The sequence below is a fragment of the Bubalus kerabau genome, chromosome 1 (assembly GCF_029407905.1).
Source record: "Bubalus kerabau isolate K-KA32 ecotype Philippines breed swamp buffalo chromosome 1, PCC_UOA_SB_1v2, whole genome shotgun sequence".
NCBI classification, from domain to species: Eukaryota; Metazoa; Chordata; class Mammalia; order Artiodactyla; family Bovidae; genus Bubalus; species Bubalus kerabau.
The window spans coordinates 188,042,489-188,069,549 of record NC_073624.1 but is presented as its reverse complement, the minus strand read 5'-3'; the positions used below and the strand labels follow the sequence as shown (position 1 = coordinate 188,069,549).

General features: G+C 57.1%; 1 protein-coding gene across 7 annotated transcripts in view; it reads right to left on the bottom strand.

The window, feature by feature from the left end:
• Window positions 1-27,061, bottom strand: part of DPP9 (dipeptidyl peptidase 9) — a 40,271-nt gene that overhangs the window by 7,493 nt on the left and 5,717 nt on the right. For 2 of the 7 annotated variants that reach the window (XM_055546843.1, XM_055546865.1), the window contains 16 exons: window positions 25,412-25,499; window positions 23,732-24,027; window positions 21,447-21,700; window positions 16,028-16,140; window positions 14,798-14,971; window positions 14,548-14,716; window positions 13,661-13,774; window positions 11,231-11,359; window positions 9,720-9,781; window positions 7,956-8,056; window positions 6,852-7,029; window positions 6,431-6,593; window positions 4,468-4,547; window positions 1,771-1,923; window positions 1,257-1,392; window positions 122-267 (listed from right to left, as the gene is read on the bottom strand). In XM_055546843.1, the coding sequence (XP_055402818.1) occupies window positions 122-267; window positions 1,257-1,392; window positions 1,771-1,923; window positions 4,468-4,547; window positions 6,431-6,593; window positions 6,852-7,029; window positions 7,956-8,056; window positions 9,720-9,781; window positions 11,231-11,359; window positions 13,661-13,774; window positions 14,548-14,716; window positions 14,798-14,971; window positions 16,028-16,140; window positions 21,447-21,700; window positions 23,732-23,799 (2,040 nt within the window). In that variant the 5' untranslated portion in view covers window positions 23,800-24,027; window positions 25,412-25,499. The other 5 variants (XM_055546852.1, XM_055546848.1, XM_055546850.1 and 2 more) reach the window with 4 other exon arrangements.

The following is a 27,061-nucleotide window of genomic DNA, read 5'->3' as shown; positions in this document are numbered from 1 at the left end:
GGGAGTATCACCAGGTGAAAAGGGGAGGAGGCTGTGCAGTGAGGTCAGTGGGGACGGGCAGCAGCGCTAGGAGGGGCCCCGCGAGCCCTGGGTGGGGGGTATGGGGGAGGGGCGTGCCCACCTGTGGGCCTCCATACACAAAAAGGACAGTGGGGTGCTTCCTCCCTGGCTGCACGGCGTGGGGCTTGTAGATCATGCCATAGAGCCGCACGTCGGACCGCGTGTGGAAATGGAAGATTTCCGGAGGCACGTAATCCGGGGGGCAGCCTGTGGAGACAGAGTGACTGTGGCTCCGAGGGCCAGGGTGAGCCAAGGCAGGCTCAGATCTGAGCGGGGCCCACGTCTGGCCGAACCCACACTCCCCCAAACCCAGAGGGTGGACCAGAAGCACCCTGTCTTCTGTGCTTCCTGGCAGTTATAATCAGGGGGCCCTTTTTAGTGAGTGATCCCCATGGCGGGGTGCTCTGCAGAGCATTCAGTTTACAACTCGTGGGCTGCTACGGGGCCATTCAGTAGGTAATGAAACATTTAAGAGAGATGAACTGAACTGACTGGCCTTCGCTTCCGCAGCTAGAATTGGAACCTGGGGTCACCCGGGTGGAGGCCTGGCTGCCCTGGAGGCTCCTGGGTTAATTAACCAGCTTCCTCCCACTCCCTGAGGCCCCTGGCGACCGACCCCAGGCAGGGGCCATCTGCTCTGCACAGGTGCACTTGGCCCTGTGTAGGGACCCCTCTGGAGAAGGCACTGGCACCCACTCCAGAACTCTTGCCTGGAAAATCCCATGGATGGAAGAGCCTGGTAGGCTGCAGTCCATGGGGTCACTGAGGGTCAGACATGACTGAGCAACTTCACTTTCACTTTTCACTTTCATGCATTGGAGAAGGAAATGGCAACCCACTCCAGTGTTCTTGCCTAGAGAATCCCAGGGACGGGGGAGCCTGGTGGGCTGCCGTCTACGGGGTTGCACAGAGTCGGATACAACTAAAGCGACTTAGCAGCAGCAGCAGCAGCAGCAGCAGGGACCCCTCCACCTGGCAGAGCTGGCTGCTGCCCTTTGCATGTGCTCTCTCTGGGACAGCAGCACAGAAACTTGAGGCTGTCTCGGGGGCCCCACAGGACAGTTCAGGGCTGTGGTTACGCTCAATTGGTTCTTGGGGCTCTGGGCCACTTGCTGCCTTGTGCTCATCCGCGTTATTCACCAGGGCTCAGCCGGCGATGCACGCGGTCAAGGTCCCAGGGGTCTGGGGTTACTCACTGGCTGCCTCCATCATGCTGGCCCAGAACCGGGGCTGCTTGTGCAGAGGGTCGTCGTCGGGGCCGCTGAGCTTGTAGACGTGCACGCAGGGTGGCGTACCCACGCTGCTATAGTGGCTGATGAACATGTCGAAGTTCTGTGGGCGGGATGGGGCGCTGAGACCGCGGGGTGCCTCCCATTACCCCCACTGTGCCGGCGCCTTCCCCATTACCTCCACCTGCATCAACTGCCTACCGTCCATACCCTGTGTGGTGTGTTTGCTCGTGTGACCCTGCTGTTACCACCACCCCTACCCTGAAAGGTGAGAGGAGCCTGTCCCCTGACCAGGGGGGCTCTGGGTGCTGAGGGACCTGGGGGCGGGTTCAGACCCCGACCTCCCCATCTTGCTGGTCCTACAGCCAGCAGACTACACTGCCTACTTGTCTGGGTTGGGGGTGGCCCTGTGGTCATGTTCCAGATTGCTGCCTGATATTTTGGAATGTTCCAAGGGAGGGCACGTTGGGGAGGGGCCCACCTGGCTCATGGAGCAGCTGTGGGAGAAGCCGGGCGTGGTGAGGCGCACGATCTCGCCGGCCACCTCGTAGCTGACCACATAAAGGTGGTGCTCCAGGGGCGTGTCCTTCGTGCCTTGGAAGTACACCAGCTTCGTCTCCTCGTTGACCCAGATCTGCAGGTGGCACAGGAGCTCCTGGTGACATGGCCCCCGGGGCCTCCCTCCCCGCCCCCAGGGAGGGCTCAGTGTTCTTTGAACAGGGAGGACGGTTCTCCCTGAGCTGGCTTCAGCCCTCCGGCTGGAGAGCTGTCTGGGAGACTGTCCTGGATCCCGCAGGGAAGAAGCCCACTCCACTAGAGCTGGGCTAACCACATGTTCTCTGGTCCAACTTGGAATCAGAACTCCCAGTCTGGACAGCTCCTTCCAGGTGGGCCCAGAGCCGCCGGAGGAGGACTGAAGGCACAGTGTGGGGGGATACCGAGGCTGAGGGAGGGCCTGTCCTGGGTCCAGCAGCCCCCAGTCCTGGTCCCCAGTGGGGACAGCCCACCCTCTGACCCAAGTGCTCAGGGTTAAGAAGTGGTAACTCCCTGCCCCGCTATTTCCTGGAGGAAAAGCCCGTCAGGCCTGAGTGTGGTTCTCAGGCAAGGACCTCAGGAGGAAGGGGAAAGAACCTCGTTCTAGGGACGGAAGAGGCACTGCCTTGCTGGGCTGACAGTGCAGCACAGATGCTCTGAACAGGCCTTTATGCCCCTGGGGACCGCTCCCAAGGATGACACTGGAGGGGCAAATTCCAAATGAAGGCACAGCGATGCCTCAAGTGCTCTTCAGATGAGAGAGCTGATGATAGCTGGAATGTCCTAAAGACAGGCTGGCTCCACCCTTACGGCACATCTCTCTGGGGCCACAAGAAGCCATGCAACCCTACAAACCCTACAAACCCTCTAAAATACTCATGTTTCTGTGCAAACAGGAAAGACCTACAGTGATTCCCCACTGTGGTCACTTCTGAGGATGGAGGCAGGTCACGGGGGCCTGGGTGAGGATGGAAGGGGACTGTATAGAGAAATTCAATTTTTACAACCAATGCTGATATGTTGGTTGTCATGTGCTCACTGGAAAATAAATGCAGGTTTTCTGAAAATGGACGATGTCATTAGAAAATCCCAAATCACCCATAGTTAAGTCATGTGCTGGTTTTGTTACCAAGTCTCTGTGAGAAGCTGTGTGGGCGGGAAGGAGAGTCTGCAGGTGAGGGACCCACCCAGACCTGGGGCACAGGAGTGGAGCATGTGGCTGTGGGCAGGGATGGCAAAGGAACGGCAAAGGACATTCTTTCCTTTTCTTTCTTAAAATGTGGCTTTTTTTATTTTAAAGAAAATTTCTAGGTAAAAAGATAGGGTGTGCAGAGGATTAAACTTTGACCATGGAGAAAGGTTTTTTGTTTTTTGTTTTTTCCCAGCCGTGAGCACGGCATGGGGGATCTTAGTTCCCCTACCAGGGAGTGAACCCAGGCCCTGGCAGAGACAGCACTAAGTCCTAACCACTGGACCACCCAGCAAGTCCCCAGAGAAAGATTTTAATACTGTCCTGTGTATCTGCCAGCTGCGAAAGGCCTTCAAAGTACTTTAAAACAGGGTTCTCACCTGGGGCCGCTCTGTGCCCCCAGGCCATTTGGCAGCCTCTGGACACATCTGTGGTCATCACAGCTGGGGTGGGGGCCAGGGAGGCTGCTCCACACCCACAGTGCCCACAGTTGCCCCAAGTGTCCACTGATGTGGAGATGGGAGGGTTGGAGCTGTTTGAGGGCCCCATGTTGCAGCAAGGAAACCCAGTCTTAGTGCCTAGCTGGCTGGGCCAAGCGAGGCTATGAGCCCAGGGGCACCTCCAGCAAGACTCAAGCACAGCAGAGCCACCCAGGAGGGACAAGTGTGGTCCCACTGTCATGGGCACCGTGCCTTACATTACCTGGGCCCAAGGAGGTCACTTGTCTCCTGATCGAGTGTTTTCACACTGCTGTTTCCTACCATATCAACAGTGCACATTTGTGTGCTAACCTGAGTGTGTCCCGGGTGGTCTCGCCTAGAATAGGGGCTGTCAGGTCAGATGAGGTGCAGGTTGACACTGTAATGGATGCCCCCTCTGTCCCCTGCCCAGGGGTGCCCAGGCCCATTCCCTTGGAAGCACACGGGCCACCCAGCTCTGGGCTTTAAAAAGGTTGGCCTACATCTCCTCTTGGGCACTTGGACAGTTTAGGTCTGTCTGAGTCTTTGGACCAGGAGACCTTTATAAAAGCTGGGAAAGAGGGAGGGCTCCAGGACATCTGATTAAGGGGTCTCTCTGTAAAACTGAGAATTTTGCAGACCTGGCCCCCAATGATGGATGCAGGGCAGTTCCACGGTGGGCCCCACCAGTGTCCACAGGTAGCTTCAATGCAGCGGAAGGAGGCCAAGTGGACGCTCCTGGTGGCAGGGAGAATGGGCCAGGGCCCACCCACCAGGATCCAAGGAAACGCAGACAACCCTGCCTCCAGACCCAGGATCTCCTGCTGGTGGGAAGTGCAGCCCCATGGCCCTTAGTTGCAGAGCAGGAGCGGGTGGCTAGGTGCAGGGCGTGGGGGTGGAGAAGAAGCCACAGGCTCCCAGGGTCTGGACGGGTCAGGACCATGTGTGCGTGTCTGGGCACGTGTATGTGTACAGGCGTGTGTGGAGACTCGGGTACCTTGGAGCCGTGCCTCGCCAAAACCTCCCACTCGCCGCTGGTCAGTGCGATCTCCTCCTTGATGGGGCATTTAAATTCATCTGGAAGGATAGGAAAAGAGGTGAAGGGGGCCCAGGGAAGCTGTGACGCAGACTCAAAGCACAAAATGGACTTGCTGCAAAACCCAGGCAGCTGGGAGACAGGCAGGTGGACCGGCTGGGCCCCTGGCATGGGACGCAGACCTGAGATCTGCATTTTTATCAGAAGCATCAGATTTTGGGGACTTCCCTGGAGGCCCAGTGGTTAGGACTCTGAGCTTCTCCTGACCCCAAGCTTCCACTGCAGGTGGTGTAGATTTGATTCCTTGTCAGGGAACTATTAATAAGATTCCACATGCAGACTGGTAAGGCCAAAAAAAAAAAAGGTACCCAGTTTTAGAACCCTGCGGGCCAAACCACCTCCTTCCAGGCCTTGGACTTGTGACTGGTTAGGACAGGTTGGGAACCAGGTCTTGACTAAACTCTGGGACTGACCAAAGGCTCAGTGGAGTTACAGTAGGGTTTTTTGGGTTTTTTTGAGTGGGTAGGTCTCTCTCTTTTTTTAATATATTTATTTACTTATTTTTGGTCGTGCTTGGTGTTTGTTGCTACACGTGGGCTCTCTCTAGTTGTGGCGAGTGGGCTTCTCATTGTGGTGGCCTCTTTTGTTGAAAAGTACGGGCTCCAGGGCACACAGGCTTAGTTGCTCTGCAGCATGTGAAATCCTCCTGACCCAGGGATTAAACCTGTGTCCCCTGCATTGGCCGGTGGATTCTCAACCACTAGACCACCAGGGAAGTCCTCGCTTTAGAGTTCTTATCAGGTAAATAACAATATGTAATGTTTCTTGCCATGTGTTTGAAATTTTATATTAAAAACAGTTTATGAGCAGTGGCTACAGATCTTTTCTATTCTCTTGGGTCTGAACCAAACTACTGTCAACGTATCCTATGGAGGAGCAGATGTCCCCACACGGATCCACAGGGCGTACAGAACAGAGACCTGGGCTAAGTGACCATCACCAGAGGACCCAAGAGGGACAGCCACTCCTCGGTCCCTCACTCACTGCAAGGTGGGTGCGCCACTGCCTGCCCCCAAACCTTCCCCGATGCCCGCACCGTTGGGCCCACGTGGGGAGCCGAGTCGCACAGGCCTCCTCTGGGGCTGGCGGCCCTGCCAATGCACTGCTCTGGCTCTATAGCCTCTGTGCCCCTCGTTACCAAGCCACCCCCATGAGACCCCCCCCCAGTGGGCCTGGGTGATGGCACAGCCTGCTGGTCCCCCTGCCTTGCTCCAACTCACTCTGAGCTCCTGAACCTTCTTCTGGGTTCAAGCCCATGCTCCTCATGGCCTAGAGGGTCCCACTGACCACACCAGGCCTTCCCGCCCTTATCCCCCCAACTACTCTGCTCCAGCCACACGGGCCTCCTCACTGTCCCTCCCCAACACCAGGCCCAGTCCTGTCCCCAGGCCTTTGCACCGGCTGTGCCCTCTGCCTAGAGCACTGTGTGACCACCTCTGCCACAGGTCTCTGCCCTGTGTCACGTTATCCACTGATGTGCTCCGGGCCTCCTGGTGTCTTTCACCGTCTCTGGATGTCTGCCTGCCTCCCCTCTAGAGCAGAGATGTCCACACTTGTCTCTTTCCACAGTGACCCTCCCTGCATGCAGGGCAGGGCAGCTTCTCCTATAAAGGGTCAGATGCCACAGCCTTGGTACACAAAGGGCCTTGGCATGCAGTTGGTGCTGGATGAACCCTGCTGCCAAAAGAAACCAGTCATGGCTGTGACAGCCCTTCCAGACCAGGAACGGCATTGGGAAAGGCCAGTCTCTCAATCACAAACACCCACTCCCTGTGGGGTGGTACCCGTGAACAAGCCGTGCACTGAACCACCAGCTTGAACTGCAGGCAAGAGTGGTGAGTAAGTATTAGTCGGGCTTGCTCACCGTCCCCAGGGCTGAAGGGCTGGGTCCAGTCGTAGCCGCGGGGCCGCAGGACAGCGGTGACTCTGTACAGGTGGCAGAAGCCAGTCTTGCACTCATTGGCGCGGATGAAGCAGAGCTCGTCCGCTCCCTCTGCTTGGGGGAAGGGGTAGAAGATGTCGTGAACCTGTCCGGGCAGAGAGAGGAGGCGTCATGAGTGGGGGGAGGGGGGGGGCGGCGGGGTGTGTGGCAGGAGCAGGTGCAGGGAAACTCGGGCTGTGTCTCTTTGAGAAAGGGGAGGCTCGGACAGTCTGGCCAGAGGGCAGTCCCCGCCAACCCTCCCTCCTGAGCTGGCTTCTCCACACTGAGGAGCTGGGGGCCTGGGGGCGGGGACATGGGAAACCAGGAGGTGCGTGAGGACAGGGCCCCACATCCCAGCTCTTACATTGATCCACACGTCGGTGACCTCCTCATACACCACGTACGGCTGGACATCCCTGGGCACAGCCCTGGCGAAGGCCGCCCGCTGCTCTTCGTTGTCGGTGGTAGGGATGAACAGTGCTGGGGGCAGGAGGACCAGCTGGAGGCGCTGCTGGGGCCGGTCCAGGAACATGGCCCAGGCACTGGAGGGTGAGATGGGAGGGCTGGAAACTCAGGGCCTGGTGCAGGCCAGCTGGGGCCTGACACCCCCTGCCCATCCGTGTGCATGGTCAGAATGGCTCCTCCTCTGTCAACTTCAGTGACACTCGAGCAAGTGACTACGCAGTACATAAAGCCTCCCTGGCTGGCAGGCATGCCCAGGACGGAGATGGGGGTGGTGGGGACGGGGGGCAGGGGGGGTGGGGACGGGAGTGGGGTGGATGCTGACAAAACTGTACGATCCGGCTTTTCTGCAAACACCTTGCGTCACTGGTGAACTTGGGCAACTTCTGCCAAATCCTTGGCCCTTATTTGTCCTTTGTTTCATACCTTGCTCTAAGTGGACAGTTAGCTTAAATCTTTTTTCTGTTTGTTTCTTTTTTTGTCACAATGCACAGCATGCAGGATCTTAGTTCCCAGACCAGGGATTGAACCCTCGCCCTCTTGCAGTGAAAGTGCGAGTCCTAACCTCTGCACCACCAGGGAAGTCCCAACTTCAATGTATTGTGAACAGAGATCTGTTGGCATCAGAGGTGGAAAAGTTGACTCTCAACAGAAAGACAGACCAGATGCCCTCATCGCAGACCACTGTTCCTTTCTCAACTACTCAACCCTGCCTGTGTGGGGTGAGTGGCCACAGAGTTGTGGCCATGTGCCAATAAAGCTTTATCTCTGGACACTGAAATACGGATTTCCTATCATTTCCATGTGATGAAATACGCCTCTTTGGATCCCCGGCCCCTGCATCACTGGAAAATGGAAAAATCATTCTTGTGAGCTGCATGGTGATGGGCAGCCGGCCAGGTCTGGCTCCCGGGTATGCTCTGGGGCTCTGGTGTAGTGTGTCTGCCCCAACCCAGGGCAGAAGTGGCTGTGAGGGGTGTCTTGGACTCTGAGGGATGATACTCACTACTTGCCATCCTGGGTCCAGCCGGCCCTGGCGAGGTACTCGACCTTCGGGAAGAGCAAGCTGAATGGCTGCACCAGCTCCTTCTCCTGCGTTGACACGATCTAAAGGGGACAGACAGACGTGGGTTACCATCTGCTGGCCGTGCGCTGCCACTGCTCTGAGGCGCTGTGTCTCCCCAGAGCCACACACTGGAGCCCTAACTCCTGGGACCCAAGGAGGGGGCCTGACTTGGAAATGGGGCAGTTACAGATGTAGTCAGTTAAGATGAGGTCATACTGGGGTGTGGGGGCCCAAACCCACAGGATGAGCGTCCTTATAATAGGGGGAGATGTGGACACAGGCGCCACGCATCCCGTCTTGTGACACGACGCAGGGAGAAGGAGGCATCCCCAGGCCTCGGATAGCCAGGGACAGGTCTTCCGCCAGGCCTCCGGAGGAAGCCACCCTGTCGACACTTTGGTTTCAGACCTTCAGCCTCCAGAACAGGAGATGACAGGCTTTGGGGACTAAAGCCTCCCAGCGGTCTTTGCTGTGACAGCCTGCTGACTGGAAACCAAGGGTTCTGGCATGGCTGTTGCTGAAGAGCCAGGTGGCCTTGGGCAAGACAAGCCTCTGGCCCCTATGGCTTCCTGGAGGTGACACGGGGCTAGCAGGGCATCTCCTGGGGAGGGTGGGTGGGAGAGAGGCCAGCAGGCCCAGCACATCCCACACCCAGGCCTGCCCCCAACCTCTGCATCCCCCAGCTGTGGGTTAGTGGGCAAAACCCCCCAGCCATCTCAGGACCCTGCTCATCTGAGGGGGGGCCTGGAACCATTTACAACAGCTGGTGGGGCTCGGCAAAGCTGCTTAGCGCAGGTCCCTGGAGGATCCACCAGAACATTCTGGTCAGGAGTGGAGAAGGGGCTTGGTTAGGGCCTGCTGCTGCTGCTGCTGCTAAGTCGCTTCAGTCGTGTCTGACTCTGTGCAACCCCATAGACGGCAGGCCACCAGGCTCCCCCGTCCCTGGGATTCTCCAGGCAAGAATACTGGAGTGGGATGCCATTTCCTTCTCCATGGTTAGGGCCCACTCGTGCCCAAACCAAAACCAACCCCTAGATCGTGAAAAGAAGTGTAGTTTATCTCAGGCACTTTTCTGAAATGTTACACAAGAAGCCATTCTGGCCAAAATACAAGGGGCTTCCTGGCTCACCAGCCTGCTTTGATCTCTGACATGAGGGGCATCCCCCCAACATCCTCACATGGAGTTGGGCATCGCCCCCACCCTTCTCCCCACAGCCTCCCCTGCCCTCCTGGCTATGGATCCTGAAAAGTGACTCCCTGAGTGATGAGGACCCCCATCTGTGAGGCTGACTAGGTGACGGAGAGAAGGATCTGGAACACTGATGCGTCTGCTGAAGTGACCGATGAGGAACTGCCCAGAGGCGGGGACAGGGGTACCCTTGGTCGAAGGTCAGATCCCCCAGGTGACTGCACCCCCGCCCTTCCGGGCACCCCAACCCCTGCAGGGCCTCTGCTCAAAGCTCACTCACAGGGGTCCCCTCTCCGCACCTCAGGGCCACTCCCTGTCTGAGTCCAGGTTCAGGGTGATGGATGAAAGGATGTGGCCTGGAAGCTGGGGCTCTGGGTGGAGCCTCTTTGGGTTCAGTTGGCCAGAGAAGCACCTGCCCTGGAGTGCTTCTGATCTGGCCACCTGATCTCCCAGCACAGACCCTGACCTCCCCTCCTCATCTGGACGCTTCTTCCAGGCGCCCCAGCCACATTTACCTTGCCCTGACTGTCGGTCTGGAACTCAGCCAGTTTCAAGGCGATCTTGGGGTTCTTGCTGCCTGTAGAAATGAAAGCAAGGTGGACCAAGAGGGCTGACAGCAGGTGCTGGGGCGGTGGCTGGTGGGGTGCAGGGGATGCTCCCAGGCTGTGACCCAGCTGACATGGGGGGAGGGGATTAAGACACCAACTGTCCAAAGGTCCCTCTGTGGGTGTGTCACCCTCTCTGGCCTGGGGAACCAAGGCCCCCAGGCAGGACTGTGAGCCTGGACCATGGGCCCAATGGTGATGTGGCTACATCTTTGCTATGTAAGAACAGAGATCAGGCCTGGGCTGGTCGGGGGTCATGGAGGGACACAAAACAGGAGCAAGATATCTCCCTGCCTCGGGAGACCTTGAAAGCTGGGTGCAAAGATGGCACATGCCCCTAATAAAAGCACCCATGACGCAGAAACAGGGCCCATGTCTGGCAACAGCTGGTGCTCAGCAGTCAGGAGGCAGGCAGGCTATAGGCTGGGGTAGCCGAGACAGGTTCTCCAGGGTGGGATTCAGTTCCTATGACATGTCTCAGCTCTGGCCCATGGCTCTAGCACCCTGGCAGGTGGTATCTTGGAGCTCCGCTTCCTCACCTTTCCAGCAATGGAAGGAAAAGACTGACCTCCCCATTCACACCAGGGCCTAGAAGTTTCCCCAGGAAGGCTCTGCCTAGCACAGCTCACAGTCGGCAGGAACAAGTCTCTTAGAGGCTTCCACGGGGGCCCGAAGATGCTAAACCTGGCCTGCATGAGTATTTTGTGTGGCTCACCAAGTTTGTTTTTCTTTTTAAAAATTGTGTGACTGCGCCTAGCATGGCATGTGGGATCTTGGCTCTCCAACCAGGGATCGAACCTACACCCCCTGCATTGGAAGGCAAGGTCTTAACCACTGGATGCCAGGGAAGTCCCGCTAAAAGTATTTTTAAATAATTTGAGACATGTTTAAGAATTGGTAGATTTCTGGGACTTGGTAGTTCAGTGGTTAAGACTTGGAGCTTCCAATGCAGGGGGTGCAGGTTCGATCCCTGGTCAGGGGGCTAAGATTCCACAAGCCTCTTGGCCCAAAACTGAAATATAAAACAGAAGCAATGTTATAAAAAAATTCAATAAAAACTTTAAAAATGGTCCACGTTAAAAAAAATAAATTGGTAGATTTTGTGAGTGAGTCTGGATTTCTGGCTTCTCTTGAGACATGGGGCAAACTGTACTCTCACAAGGCAATGAGTGTCCGACACGCCTTCAGAGAGGCCACACCCTCCACTACCTCCCCAGGGTTCCTGTTGTTTCCTGGGCCCCAAGGCAGGACGCCAGTCACCACTGATGCTGGCGCTGGCCCGGCTGTTGTTCCCGAACCCAGCCTGCTTCTCTGGGTCTATCCCTGCCTGGGTCCTGTGGGCCCATCCTGGTTGGTGCCTCACCGGGTTCCATGAGGCTTCAGACATCTCCAGGCTGCCCTGACCTATCCCAGGCCCTCACCTGTCCGGGGGTACCGGTAGGAGTCCGTCTTCCTTTCCTCCAGTGCAGGGGAGGGCACATGGATGATCTCCACCTCGGACTCGTCCACTTCCTCATACAGGATCCGCAGCGTCTTGCAGCCTTCTGACCCTGGGAAGGAACCGGGCACCTGCTGAGGGTGCCAGGCATCCCCCCGCTGCCCCCTACTCCTGCCCACACAGGACTCTGTTCCACCACAGTGGGGCCCAGACACCCAAAGCTGCCAATGCCTCCACCTAGGACGTCCAGTCTCCAAGCTGTGACATCCAAGCTGCCCATCTGTGGGACTTGGTTACACCCACCCGAGCAGACCAGCATTCGGGGCTGGGGCAAGAAAGGGTGCCGTGAACATTGTCACGAGAAGGAAGCGAGTAGCCAGGAGCTGCTGGCTTAGCAAGCAGCATGGGGGCTGCCAGTGCCAAGGTCAAGGGACAGAGCCCTTAGCCATTCCTTTCTCGGTTGCTGAGAAGGGTCCCCTCTGCATCTTATACCCTCATCTAACTCGCTAGGGTGGGCCAACATCATCCACCAAATGTGGCTAAGCCCACTTGGCCTGCAGATGTCCACACCTGCTCTGTAGGGTGCTGGTTACAGCAAGCGGAGTGAGTGCCCCTGGGCTCCTGCATGCGGGGGGCTCTATCTGAGGGTTTCTGAGGTGCTGAGAATAGCAGAGTGAGAATCCTGACATCATCAAGGCCAGCAGATGACAGCAGGGATCATTCTGTGTCCCCAAGGGACCTATGCCATGTCCGGAGACATCTGTGGTTGTCATGAAAGCTCAGGAGACCACAGCCCCCCACAGAGAAGAAGCCCACCTCCATGCCCACAGGGACAAGGGGAGAAGACCTCATTTTATAGACCATGAAGTCGAAGGGTGGGACAGTCACCTGCTTTTGGCAGGCAGAGTCATGAGCAGAGTGACCTGACCCGACCCCCACTTCTGACCTGGAGCCCTTCTCCCTGGTGGGCCTCAGGCACACCAGGTGTTGCGGTGGTGAAAGACACTGGCCAGATGGAAGAGTGTGGACAGTGTCCTCCCCAGAAACACGCCAATCCCCGCCAGGTCTCGGGAGTGCCAGCAGCCTACCCAACCCTGACAATCCAACCTCTGCCTGGGTGCTGGCTAGACTGTAGGGCACTGGTTTCTCCCCACTGCACAATTTTCAGGCCAAGCTTGTATTCATGGTTGGACCATGAAGTTTTCTTTACAAATCAACTTAAGGAAAAGGTGAGCTGATGTAAAGGTGGCTGTGGATGGCCGATGGGGTGGTGCATGGCTGGGGTGCTGGACACCAACGCCTGGTCCCCAGGATCCTGGGTTTTGTGGCCCCATGCCCACTGGCGCTCAGGTCAGAGGGACTCTGAGCAGCGGAGGCCTGGGCCAGTTCTGCTCATGCTGTGAAGAGTCTGATGCTACTCACTGACCCCGGAAATGACTGTTCCCTCCCTCATAAGACAGACTGTGCTCTGCTGAATGGGAAAAGGTGACACATCCTGGCCTTAGGCACAGCTAAGAAAAACAGATACAAAAGGGCCCACTGCTCTGGCTTCTTCCTAACTTGTTGGCAAAACCCACCAAACTTCTAGGTGCATGTAGCTTCAACTCATCTCTCTTCCAGCTGGGAATTTCTCTAAGGTGGGATTTTCTTTTCTTTCCTCTTTTTATTTTAAATTAATTTATAGCTGTGATAGGTCTTCACTGCTGCAAGTGGGCTTTCTCAAGTTTCAGCTAGTGGGGCTACTCTCTAGCTGTGGCACCCAAGACATCCACAGGTAGAGGACTGATTCTCTGTGTTCTGATTGCAACGGACGGAATGTGGGCATCCCCCCAGAATTCAAATGGTAGATCCTAGCTCCCCACTACTCAGTGTGATGTACTGGAAGGTGGGGCCTTCGGGACGTGACCAGGTCATGAGGGTGGAACCCTCATGAAGGGGATTAGTGCTCCTTACAAAAAGGAGACCTCAGAAAGCTCCCTGCCCCTTCAGCACGTGAGGACAGGGAGATAAGATGGCACCAGGAAGCTAGGGAAAGTCCCTCACCAGCAATGAATCCGCCTTGGTCGTGGACTCCCAGTCCCAGCAACAGTGAGAAATAAACATCTGTTGTTTATAAGCTGCCCTGGCTGTGGTATTCTGTAACAGCAGCCTGAGTGCCACCAGCGAGCTAGCCGAGGCCGATCTTAAATGAAAAGTGTGAAGGGTAGACTAGCATGTATACTGTGCTTCTATTAATAGAAGAGCATTTGCAGAAGTGGGTTTATTTTTTTGCAGCACCTTGCAGCATGAGGGATCTTAGTTCCCCAGCCAAGTATCAAACCCACATCCCCTGCAGTGGAAGCGCAGAGTCTCAACCCCTGGATCACCAGGGAAGTCCTTTGCACAAGTGTTTTTAAACCGGAGAGGCACTTACCCTCCCAAGAGGCTGTGGGGCACCACCAGTAGCCAGTGAAGCGGTCAAATTCCTCCTGGATGACAAAGGTGGCCACACCTGCAGACTTGGGGTCATCGAGGACACTGGACAAGCCTGGAGAGGACACAGCCAGATGGGAGATGAGGGGTCTGGTTCAGAGGAGGGCTGCTCTCCTGGCACTGCTGACGTTGGGGGCCATCCTGGGGGCCGTACTGGGCGCCATGGGGTGTAGGGCAGTATCGCCACTCCACCCACTCCATGCCACGTACATTCTTTCCCCATTGTGACAGCTAACAACGTCTCAACACATGGCCAGTGTCCCATACGCCCCAGCTGAGAAGCTCAGGCTTATCGAGAGGGCACCAGGACCTGGGGCAGGATGGTAGGCAGGGATCAGCCATAGCCCTCGGATTTCCACAGGCGTCTGCACAGGGGTGCCATCACACAGGGCAGGCAGGGGCCTGAGGCAAGCCCGGATCTGGTGAGCTCTGGGCTGGAAGTGTGGAGACAAACAGGAGGGCAGGGGTTGGAAGGCTGAGATGGGCAGCAACTAGTGGGCAGGCCAGGTCCCCATGGCCTGGGTGATTCACAGAGAAGAAAACCAGGCAGCTGGACTTTGTAGGGCTACCATGGGGGTGGGGTGGGGCATTGCGGTGGCTGGGAGACCAGGCTCTAAGCAGGTGCTGGTGGTCTTGTGGCGGCGCATGGTGGGGCAGGGGTCTCCAGCAGAAGCTGGAGTGGTGGCTGTGGGGACTGACCACAAGGGGGAGCGGGTTCCCATCCGCCACCCTCCACACAGGGCCACAGGGAGGGGATTGGTAGGTAGTGGTGGTGGTGTTCCGGTCGCCCCTGAGTCCACCCCCACCCCACCCCCCGCCCAGCCTCACCCTTGTGGCAGAAGGTCAGCCTCTGCTCCTCGCCCGTCTCAATGTTGGCCACCCACAAGTCACTGTTGTTGATGAAGGAGAAGAAGGCAGGGTCAGCGGGACAGATCTTAGGGTCCATCCGTGGCCCCGAACACTGGGTCTTGATCTCCAGGGGCTTCATGGGGGACACCTGCAGAGAGAGGGGCCTGGCTCAGCAGGGTGGGAGGCCCCAGCCATTCCCCCACCCTCTCCACCAGCAAGCGCAGCTCACCATGAAGCCATTCTTGCCGCCGTCCCGGCAGTGGAAGAGGCTGTTGCTGGCCTGGAAAAGGAAGAGGCCGCTCTCGCTGTGGAAGTCGTAGGAGGTGATGCCAAAGACACCCAGGCGTTTCCGCTCCCGCAGCAGCTCCTCCTCCCGGGAGTAGACCCCGTGGTGTGGTGTGGCCTGGGGATACAAGGGGGACATCAGCGTCAGCAGCTGAGGCCCCGGCCCCCTTTCCCCACTGACTCTCTCCCAGACAGATGGGGCCGGGCCCCTAACCAGTGCCACCCTACAGAACCCCACCCTCCGTATTCGATCACAGCCCCTTCCTGCAAGAACATTTGAGCTCATTCCACCCACCACCACACATTCCCACTCTCTGCGCGGGGGAGGGGACGGGCAGATTCAGGACCACCCAGATGCCTGACCTGGGGTGGTGGGGGTAGCGGGCGGGTGAGCGGGTGCATTATGGGGGACACCATGCAGCTGCCCCACGGAGAATTCTGAACATCACATGGGAATTCAGAGAAACATTAAAAGGAAGAAACACGTTATTTTTTAAATTTCTTTTTCTCTGGCAGCGTTGCAAGGCCTGCAGGATCTTAGTTCCCCGACTAGATATTGACCCTTTGCCCCCTGCAGTGGAAGTGTGGTGTCCTAACCACTGGACCGCAGAAGAGAGATCCCAGAAATGTGTTTAATTTAAAGAGCAGAATCCAAAGCAAAATGAGCACCCCTCCACCCCCACCCCTGCTGCAAGGAAAGCCATGCAAATAGGAGTTGGTGGGCTTGGCGGCCTCTGTCCAGGACAGGCGACAAGCAGAGAGGAGAGGGCTGCGTGGGTCCTCTCCCCGGAGTACTGTCATATGTTTATGATCCAAAAGCAGTCAGTGTAAACCAATACAAGAGGCACTCTCCCCACTCACCAGCCACATCCTCTTTGGAAGCGAGATGGCTTGGACCACATGGGTCATTAGTTAAACGTCTATAAAAGGGCCTCAAGCCCAAGTTACTCGCACCCTTTTGATGAGGCTTTTAAAGGGAGAGGTGCTTCCAGCAGGCGCTGTCGTCACAAGCCTGTGCTGCGCTTCGGGTGCCCGGGGGAAGGGGAGGGCGGGCGTAGGGCAGGTGTCCAGGGCCAGGCACTCCTCCCCGGGGGAAAGGCTGGGACCCCTCAGAGGCCAGGTGCACCTGCCCGCCTCAGCCACAGGGAGGGCCCAACTCAACCACGGGGCTCACCTGGAAGTGATCCAGCATCTGCTTCCACGACAGGAGCAGCAGTGCCTCCTTGCGGACCTTCCTGGGGATCTCGGAGTAGAGGAGGGAGTTCTCTCGGCTGCCATAAGGCATCCCTTGTGGGGAAGAGAAAAAAGCAGAGTGGGCACCCTTGCCAACTCTAGCCTAGCTCAGGGCAGGAAGAGAGCCTCAGGTGGGACGGTCCTAGGACCTAGACTCCCCACGGCTCCTGGGACTGGGCCCGGCTGGCTCCTCCTGCTTCTCCAGCCCCTTGGCTACACGTCCCTCCCCAGAGAATCCATAGACAGAATTTACACTGGCCAGCAGGAGCAGCAGGCTCTTCCACCTGAAATGTTAGAGCCAAATATGTCAGCCTCAGTTACTGAACAAAAAGCACCCAAGAGGACAAAAAATGGGGGGTCAGTGATCCCCAACTCCCCACAGGTTGGGCTCCGGTCATGTATCCTGCTCTACTACGGGCTCTTGCAAAGGCCAGGAATTAGTCTCGGATCAGAGGAAGGGCAAAGCTCAAAATTGACAGGGAGAAGTGTATTCAAGTCCAGCCCCTCCCCCTCTCCAGTGCTGACACCAGGTTGGTCAGCTTCTGCGGGGCCATCCTGGGCATTGGAGGGTGTGAAGCAGCCTCCCTGGCCCTACCCCTGGATGCCAAGAGCCCCATCAATGTGAAAACCACAGGATGTCCCCAGACACGACTGAGCATCGTCTCCTGGGGCAGGAGCACCTGACTGAGAGCTGCTGATGTGTAGAGCAGAGTGGCTGCCTGGGGAGAACTCTGTGTGGGTGAGTGAGGGAAGAAATACAGAGCGCTCAGCACAGACAGCAGCAAATACGGCAAGGACACATCTTCCAACCCGAAGTGTCTTTGCCTTGATGGACAATGGCATGATGGCTGTGGGAGCAGGATGGTTCTCTTGGGGAGCCTGGGGGTCCCTGCTCTCCAGGTACCACGCTGGGGGACTGAGGCAGGGCTCCCTGGAAGCAGGTTGTGGCCAGGAATGCACCATGACCAACAGTGGATCACAGAGAGTAGGCGCCTCTCTTTGACCCCTTTCAATCCCAAACTCCTCCAGGAGGAAGACTGGGTTTGGTACTGGTCTCCTGGACTCATATGCACCCTCACTTCTAAGACTGGAGGCTGGGGCCCCAAGTTTGGTGCCTCTAGAGCTAAACAGAGCTTCATAAGTAATACCCATCCCACCACAGTGACTCTTATAGGTAGCTTCTCAATACAGCAAGCGACTTGCATTTTAGACTCATGACAGTTTGCTCATGAAGTATAGTTGGTAAAGAAGTGAAAATGCAAAGCTAACTTGGATGTACAAGTGAGAAGTGTTCACAATTCAACACCTAAGGACTTTAAGCAGGGGGTCCCTAACCCCGTCTGGAACCAGGCCTCACATCAGGAGGGGAGCGCTAGTGAGCAAAGCTTCATCTGTGTTTACAGTCGCTCCCACTGCTTGTGTTACCACCTGGGCCCTGCCCCGTGTCAGATGAGTGGCATTAGTCTCTCAGGAGCAAATCCTACTGTGAACTGCACACTCGAGGAACCCAGGTTACAAGCTCCTCATGAGAATCTTCCTGAAACCATCCCACCTCCAGTCGGCAGAAAAACTGTCTTCCATGAAACTGGTCCCTGGTGCCAAAAAGGTTGGGAATCGCTGCTCTAAGCTGCCACAGCTAGACTCACCCTCAGCTCGAGACACAGACTCTACACCGCCCACCCAGGCCACCCACAGGGACATCTTCCTTCCCAAGTTCACAAGACAAGTGGGGATGGGAATCATGTGGTGGGTGACTCCTTTCTTGTAAAATGTCCAGAACAGGCAAGTCCAGAGACAGGAAGCGAGTCAGTGGTTGCCAGGGCTGGGGGCAGGGATGGGGAGTGACCGCTCACGGGGCTGGGGATTGCCTTGGGTGATGGAATGTTCTGGAACTAGACAGTGAGGACGGTTGCGCAATCCTGTGACTGACTGTACCCAAAACCACCGTGCCATCTGCCTTTAATAGAAGGGATTTGATGGGACGTGAATTACTTCTCAATTAAACAACAAACAAGGCCCAGTGTCGGGGCCAGTGTGGACAGCTGGGAGGGGGCAGGTGGCCATTCTCAACCAAGCACCATGGGCTCTGAACAGCCCCGGTCCACAGGCTCTCTGGGAGCCCGAGCCTTCCAGACAGGAAGTTGGTGGTGCAGCCTTACCAAAGAACACCAGACACACCTCCCCTCCCCACTGACTAATAAGTACTGACATGAAAAGGGGCATGTGCTCTGGCACATTCCCTGAAGCAGCTGCCCAGGCCCTGGTGTTGGTGGGGATTGGTGTGCACAGTGAGGGTCTGGGATGGCTGAGCACGGCCCCTGACTTCTGCTGTCACTTCTCTTACCAGCTCCACCATCTCAGCACCCCATCCCAGAGCCCCCCAGCATGTCAGGTGGCCCAAGACCTGGACACAGAACACGAGGTATCTCCCTTACGCCTGAAGGGACTCCCAGTGCCATCTGGGGCCCAGTGCCCTCCTCCGCTGAACACGTGACACCCATTTGCAGCAGGGAAGAGCCGACCCACTAGGAGCAGTGGAGCCCTGGAACCAGAGCCCGTCTTCCGGGATAGCAGCAGGCACATTCTCTTCTCTGCTCTGTCCCACATGCACTGGGCTCCAAGAGAGACTTCCCAAAGGGTGGTGATGGGGCCCGCCAGGGAGGAAGGGGTCCCGGAGGAGCAGCGGCACAGGCCACATGCTCAGAGCATCAGAGCACGCTGGGCATCAACCTGGGAGGTCCTTTCTGTTCAATCCATAAACGTGTCTTACTACCAGCACTCCCCCAGCACTGAACTATAAATACATGGGGGCTCGGGGGAGACCTGATCCAGGAACCTGGACGTGACGTGAGGTCAAGGGCACCCCAGGGTGCTGAGTGATACACACTGGATCAGCTCAAGGGTGATCTAGCCCAAGAGAAGCGGGATGGCTCTGGGCTGTTCTGGGCACGTTTCGGGGTCTCAGTGGCTCTACCGCCCTTGTCTGGAGCTGGCCCAGACCCCTGGGGTGGGCTCTCAGAACCTTCTGCAAACCCCAGGCCCAGACCCGTGCACAGGCTGAGGCCAACCAGAGGAGTGGACATCTGGCCTACATTGAGTGAATCATATTCAGAGAAAGGTGGTCAGTTTCTGCTGGTGGCCGGAACCAGTCGTGCGATCCTGGGAGTGTGGCAGCAGAAGGCAGGTGGGAAGTGAGAGTGGAGCCACAGAGAGAAACACATGAAGCGGATGCCCGGACTCCATTTAGCTCAGGCTTCTCAGTGTTGGGAGGCACGGGGCGGGCTGGAGGAGGTCCCTGACACCCACATCTTTACTATGAGGCTCAGAGTAACTCAGAGCGTTTCTGCCCTTTCGGCAGCTCTGTGGTTGGCTTAATGATGGCTCCCAAAGACGCCCAGATCCCAACTCCGGGAGCTGGTGAGCATGGTACCTGCCTGGCAAGAGGGCCTTTACCATTGGGATTATGGTAAAGATCTCGAGATGGGGAGATTAGGCTGGATTATGCAGGGGGGCCCTAATGAGCCTGATAAGAGGGAGGTGAGGAGATTTCAGACACACAGGCGAGAAGGCGATGTGACCAGGGAGGCAAAAACGGCAGCAATGCAGCCAGAAGTCGAGGAACGCCGACGGCTGCCGAGAGTAGGAGGCGACAAAAAACACACCCCCAACCCCTTGAGCCTCAGGAAGATGACCAGCCCTGCAGACGCCCAGCTCTCGGCCGGGAAACTGATTTCAGACTTCTGGCCTCCAGCACTGAGACAGAATACACTTCTGTCATTTTAAACCACCAGGTCAGGGGTCACTAGTGTCAGCAGCTGTCCTGGACACTCAAACAAGTATCTTGACCTGGGAGGGCAACTTGAACTTGAGCAAGCTAGGGACCCAAGTGAGACTGCATGCAGGATAGGGGAGGGACTGGGGACCACGGAACCACAGGAAAAAGAAAAAGAGAGGCTGTAGCCTGCCACGGTCACAGAGTCTGGGCCGCATTCAGTCCTCTCTTTTTCCTCTCCCCAGGGTAAATGAAACCTGAAGCCTGCCCTAATCTCTCCTGGCAAACTTTTTTCCATAGGGGCCAGAGACAGTAAGTATTTTTGGCTGTGCAGCCCACATAACCTCTGTCCCAGTTACGCTCGAAAGCCGCCCGAGATGGTCTGTATACCCACGGGTGTGGCGGCGCACAGCACAACTGGATTTCTAAAAACAGCCAGCCGCCGCTCACCAGCCCTTCTAGACCATTCTTCCCTCTGACTCCGCCTGCCAAATTGCCATCTGGTCTCCATGTGGGCCTCTGCAGGGAGGGAGAGCATCCGGCAGCCCCCACGGTCACTGTCACAGGCCTCGGCATGAGGGCAGCACTGGTCAGGGTCTTGGTGTGGGGGCAGCATGGGGCGGGGGATGACCTTCAATTGTACGTTCGCTCCATTACTCATTCCAATAATGACCGAGGGCTGACTGGGGTCAGGCTGAGGGTATGTGGAGAGTGACCTGGCCCCGAAGATCCAGAGCTGGGGTTAAAAACCTGCCTCGGATCAACAATCACATGTCAGGCTGTGTCCAAAGGAACAGGACTGGTACCATTCCTTCTTGGCCTGGAAGACCCTCAGGCAATACTCATTTGCTCAACAGGTTATCTGTCATCCACCTCCTAGGAGCCAGGCCGGGGCAGCTGTCCAGGCCACAGGTGTGCGTAAGGCCACACCATGCCCCGAAGGCCAGCGGGGAACACAAGCGCAGACGTAACTGCCGATGACATAGGAAGCCCTGCATCGAGGCACACCCCAGGAGGCGGAAGTGAGCAGCAACTGACATGCTTATCCGGGGATCCAGGGCTGGGAGAGCAAACCCCCAACCATCCGCCCACGGTGATGCAATCCTGCCACCTCTCTGTGAGCCTCCGGGTCCTTCTCAACACGCCATGAGCCGGCAAGCCTCCACGGGAGTGACCTTCCACTCCCACTGTGGGGAGTCACGTTGCTCACCAGCCACCCCGGCCCAGCCCAAGCCGCTGGGAAGTGACTCAGGGGGCGGGCCTAGCTGACAGGCCCTGGAAACAATCTCAGGGCTGTGGGCCCACCTACCAGGCCCAAACCTGGAGCTGCTGCTCCATGGCGGGGGCAGGACTGCCCTCTGTGCTGGCCTCCACACAGCGGAGGCCCTGGGGGACCCTTGCCCCAGGCTATCACTGCTCCCAGCTGTCACCTGTGGGTGGGACCACACCATTTGCGGAACAGCTTGCCCCAGGCCCAGACCTCTGTCTGGACCTTCTGACTCACTGGACTGGCTGACCTCTGGCGACCAGAGGAAGGCGTAACAGCTGGCCCGGCAATGTGGCGGGGGCGGGGAGCCCAGAGCCTTACCCAGGTAGTAGAGGCGGTGGGAGTGGGGGCCTGACTCGTCAGTCTTCTGCACGAACTGGAAATCGTGCGGCGCCTTGTTGACCACAAGGCCCGAGTTCTTGCGGCTACCATGGATGATGCTGCGGAGCCCCTCCCACGAGTGCTTCTGCACCTGGAAGCGGGAGGCCGGGTCCTCGGTCTCCGCCGCGTCGCCCCGCTCAGATGTCAGCGCCCCGGTGGCCATCCTCTCCGCCCCCTGGGAATTCAGCGAGAAGCTACGAGGAGGGTGGGGCAGGGAGACAAGGACAGGCGGGAAGACGATGAGAAGATGAGAAGCAGGGTGGCACCCAAGTTCCGCTCACAAGCTGCCCCCTACCCCCGACTCCCCTGGCCAGGCCCGACCTTGGGCACCCTGCCCCGCCCCTGAGGACACCTCAAATTCTTCCACTTCTTTCCAGCCATGAACCCGCAGACCCCCACCACCAGCACCTCCTGACTGAAACACTGCCACTGTCTCCCAGCTCAACCTCGCACGTGTTGCAAATCTGACCTTGTGACTTAAAACCCTTCCTTGGTTTCCCGCACTCACCTGGGATAAGACCAAGCACTCACATGGCCTTTGCTGGCTTTTGTCCTCTGACCTCTGCCAGGCCTTCAAACCTCACCCCCTTCATCAATCTAGGCCTTCTCTCACCTTTGCAAACAAGCCAGGCTCCTTCCCAGCCCACAGCCTTTGTCTGTGCTAGCCTTCTGCCTGGAACACCTCTGCCCCACTCCACACTGGACTAGCTTCTAATCAGATCTCAGCGTGTCTGTCAGGGCTGTGGATGGCCATCTGGACCAAAACTGTCCATCCATCTTTCACTTGCCCCCTGGCTGCTCCACCCTCAGAGTGTTTTGTCATGCTGACTGTTCACGGATTCCCTGCCTGTTCCCACCTGCCCTCCCCGCCCCCACGTTGTCTGTTCTGGCCATGGCAGTATCCCTGGAACGTCACACGGCCCCTGGCGCACAGGAGGCGTTCTTTGGAGAGACACAGAGTGACGATCTCTACTGGGAGACACTCTCTCACTCCCTAAGAACTGAGCCTAAGGTGCAGATGGGCAGATCTCGTGGCCCATGCTGTCAGCTCGCCAGCCAGCAGGGGAAGCTGTCCTGTCTCACCAGAGGGGCTCAGAGAGCCAGGCAGACATCTGCTGGTCATCAGAGAGCCTCAGGTGAGAGGACGGACAGGCACCCCCTTCCCCAGAGGCCACTCCACTCTCTCCACCCACAGCAGAAGGTTGCTGCTGTGTAATACCCTCCCCACCCCCTGCACTAGCGGCTTCTTGACTGAACTAGACTGGCCAGGCAAATATTTATTTTATGGAAATCTAAACACAGCCTCAGTGACCTGGTTCTAGAAGAGCCAGGGTCGTCTGGTGAGGCCAGCCAACATGGGCAGGCCAGCCTGGATTTCTTGTGAGGGCACCAAATAGCCAGAGGTCTTGCTTAGACTCTGGGATACCTCATCCTCTGGGATTAGTGCCTCTGTGGGCACATGTACGTGTTCCCTTGTAGGAGGAACTGGCTTTCAAGAAGTTGTGGACAGAGCTAGGGTTCCACCTTCACGTGGGGGCCTTAAGACTTCCAGAAGGCTTTGCTCCTTGCTAGTACGAGATCCCTTGCCTGCTGTGAGAGGCGACAGAAGAAAGAGATATGGCAGGCACCCATGGCTGCTGAGCACCCACTGCAGGCTGATCTTCACTCCTCTTTGCAACTGGGCCCTGCTTGGTCCTTTCTGACCCAGCTGAGCTGGGGGAGGGGCAACAAACTGCTCCCCAGACACTTCAGCTGCCCCCACGCTGGCTCTGAAGACATGGACCACAGGCCAGCAGAGCCTTTTGGGGCCCTCAGGTCAAATAAAGCAAACCCTGGCAGGACAGCACCCTTGCCGAAGGGTGCCCATGGCCTGCCCTGGACTGCCACAGAGCTACGGTTCACCTTGACGGCAGCAGGGGCCATGGGCGGGGCTGGGAAGGGGCCGGGCCAGGACCAGCTGGGTGCTACAGAGCCCACACAGCCCCCGCACTGTTGGCAACAAGCTCAGAAAACCAAGGCAGGGCAAGTCCCCTAACCGCCAAACCCCCCGCCTCGCCCCCAGCCCCACGCTGCCATCACAATTCCAGCTGCAATCACGGCAGAGAAACAAACTGGCCTCGGGTGCTCCCATGGGGGACCCCAGAGGCAGAAAGCAAGCCTGGCAAAAACCCTCATGGAATCTCATGGCTTATATCCACAGCAAAGGAAAATAAAAATGATCTTGCCTCCGATCAGTGCAGAGAGCCCAGGAAGCAAAAACACGATCCAGGAGATGAGAAAAGAAATGAAACATCGGGAGGACCTTCTAGACGTGGCTCGGCAGCCCAAGCTCGCAGGCAGGCCAACACTTGCTGCTGGGCCTTGGCCCTCGGCTCGCCTCTCTCCTCCCCAGGGGTAGAAAGAGAGGATCGGAGAGGGGAACAGGTGAACAGAATGCAGCCCTCAGGAAGCAAGCCTGTGCCGGCCCTGCCTCATTCAGCGTCAGCTGGGGCTCGGCTTCTTCAGTCAAGAGTTTACACAGCTGGGGAAATGAGAGCAGATTCCAAGCCACCTAGGCCAGACCCACCTACGCCTTTTTTTTCCCAATCGATAGGACGGCCCACAGCCCACACCACCACCAGCACCCAGGTCGGGCCCTGCCAGCAGGGACACCGTCAAGGCCCGCTCGGCTTCTGAGATTTGACTGAGCCGGCGCTTCTCAAGCTGGAACCACCTGCCCCTGGGGTATCAGCCAGAGCCCCAGGTGATGAGGGAAGCAGGTGGAAGGCAAGAAGGCAGGAGGTGCCAGACGAAGGGAGGTGGGGCCCGGTGCCACCACGCTCCAGAAATGCCTGGGAGTGGCCTCAGGGACCTCATAGCACCCCTCCTTTTGGGGGCTCCCCGGAAACAGCAAGCCATCCTCCACTCTATGAGGACCACCCCTAGCACCGCCCAGGCCTTCAGCTTCTGTGAGTCCTTGTGTAGCCCAGCCCATGCCCGCCCCAGACCCGGTGCACAGGGGAGAGGAGACCCCAGTCCCACTGTGGACCAGAGCCTGAATGCACAGGCACCACACTGACTCAGGGCCGCCTCTGGGTAACAAATCACGCACTTAATGCCAGCCCTGTCTTCCAGAACCGTCTTCTGTTCCCTGCCTGCCCTCCCCTGCCCCGATCCTTGCATTCACTGAAAGCAGGTGAGCCTGCGGATCAGAAAACTGATACTGACAGAGATCGGCTCAGCTGAGGAATTTTCATGGTCACTTCCTCTTGTGCCAGGCCCCACATGTAGAACGGACAAGTGACTGGGCCTTGTGAGGATAACTGTATTTGATCCGCACTGAAACCTTGGGAAGTGAGTTCTCCCTAAAGGTGACTGGAAAGCAGGCTCTGAGGTCAAGTGGCCCACCCAACCTTCCCCACAAAAAAGGGCAGGAGCCCCAAGCCCACATCCTGACCATCTGGCCAGTGGTTCTCAGTCTCCACCCCAGGGGACACTGGGTGATGTCTGGGGACACTTGGGGTTGTCATGACTTGGGGTGGGGGTGGATGCTCCACTCCTGCAATGCCAGGGCAGGCACTGAAGGACTAGCCCAGTGGCGAAAATACCAAGGCTGGAACTTCCACATTCCCAGTGCAGGGGGCCTGGGTCGATCCCTGGTCAGGAACTATATCCCTCATGCCACAACTAAGACCCGGCACAGCCAGATAAATAAATAAAAATATAGTTTTTAAATGCCAAGGCTGAGTAACCCTGCTAGCCCATGCTGCCGCCCTCACAGAAGAGTCAGAAGCACACTTTGGGGAAAACCAGAAACCTGGGGACCACCAAGGTTTGTCTTAGACCCTCCAGACCTAAGATTCCATTAGAAATTCGGGAACCTCTGCGATATCCCCACTGACCAGGGATCCCCAGGCGCCCCTTACCTTCTCCAATGTCCTGTGTTCACGTTGTCCAGCCGCAGCTTCTTAACCTTCCGCATTAACCACTTGGCTGACCTCAGGGTGGGTGAGCCTGCGAGGGGGGAGACTGCAGGGTCACAGCTCTGGCAGTGTGGAGGGGCGAGGTCTCGCTCCCCTTCAAACACAGCCCTCCCGGGACTTTCCTGGCTATACAGTGTGCTTGAGTTTGATCCCAGGTCAGGGAACTAAGATCCCACATGCCATGTGGGGTGACCAAAAAAAAAAAAAAAAAAAAAAAACCCAAAGGCAGCCCTCTGGTCTGCAAAGAACACTCAGCACCAAAGGCCTTCTCATGCTCAGTCGTATCTGACTCTTTGCCACCCAATGGACTGTAGCCTACCAGGCTCCTCTGTCTATGGGATTCTCCAGGTAAGAATACTGGAGTGGGCAGCTATTTTTCTTCTCCAGGGGATCTTCCCGACCCAGGGATCGAACCTGTGTCTTTGTATCTCCTGCATATACAGGGGGATTTTCTATCACTGCACCACCAGGGAAGTCCTTCTCATGGGGCTGACATTAGAAATCTGAAGGCCTATCCAGGTATTTGCCAGCAAGCGGGCAGTTCTCCCCAGTTGAGAGTCCTGAGAAGACGCGAGTTTCACATGACTAGGGACATACCACCTACTGCACTTTTGGGGAATCAAATAAACCCACATTCGCCACTGTGGTTGCTCCCCGATGGCTGTTCCGACCCCACTCCTCCCAGATCTTGACCACCATCTCCAGCGACACTGGCCTCAACCTCCCTAAACATTCAGGCAAGCCCACCTCTGGGATTTTGCACTCCCCAGCCCCTCTGCCTAGAACACCCCTGCCCTGCTTTTTGTAAGACCTGCTCCCTCTTGTCCTTTGGGTCCCAGTATCAGCTCTTCAGAGGTCGTTCCTGGTACTCAGTCCAAAGTGCTACCCTGTCAGCCCCATCTCAATGCCTGAGCATTTCTGCAGGCACTCATTCTAAGACAGTAGTTCTCAGTGGGAGTAATTTTTGCCCTCCACCCTTGCCCAGGGCATCCTTGGTGATGCCTGTTGACATTTTTGGTTGTTCTGATGGGGGGGTGGAGGTTACTGACACCTAGTCGGTGGGGTCTGGGATGCTACTTATCACCCTACGGTGTCCATGAAAGCCCACCCCCACTCTCTCCAAGAGTGATCTGCTCTCAGTGTCCTAAGTGCCAAGGGGGAGAAACTCTGTGTTTACTGTCTGGGGGGCAAAAACTGAGTAAGATTCTTAGCCTCACACTAGACATCAAAGTAAATCACCTGTGGTTTAGGTGGTATACCAGGGTGGCCCCCAGGGCCTGTGAATCACCCCTTCTCTGTTTGTGTGCTTAGATGTGTGCAGCCTCCCAGGGCCTCTGCAGGTCAGGTGATCGTGGTACGCAGATGGGTCTCAGCGAGGCCCAGTGTCCCCAGAGGACAGTTTTGGTTGTCAGGACTGGGAGGCAGGTGGCTGGCATCTGGTGGGTGGAGACCAAGGATGCTGCTAAGCCCCCACAATAAGCAGGATAAATCCCCTCCCAACACAAAGAATAATCTGGCCCCTAACGCCACTAGATCTGAGGCTGAGAACCCCTCTCTGGGTAGATGACCACTCCCAACAGGATGTCAGCTCCA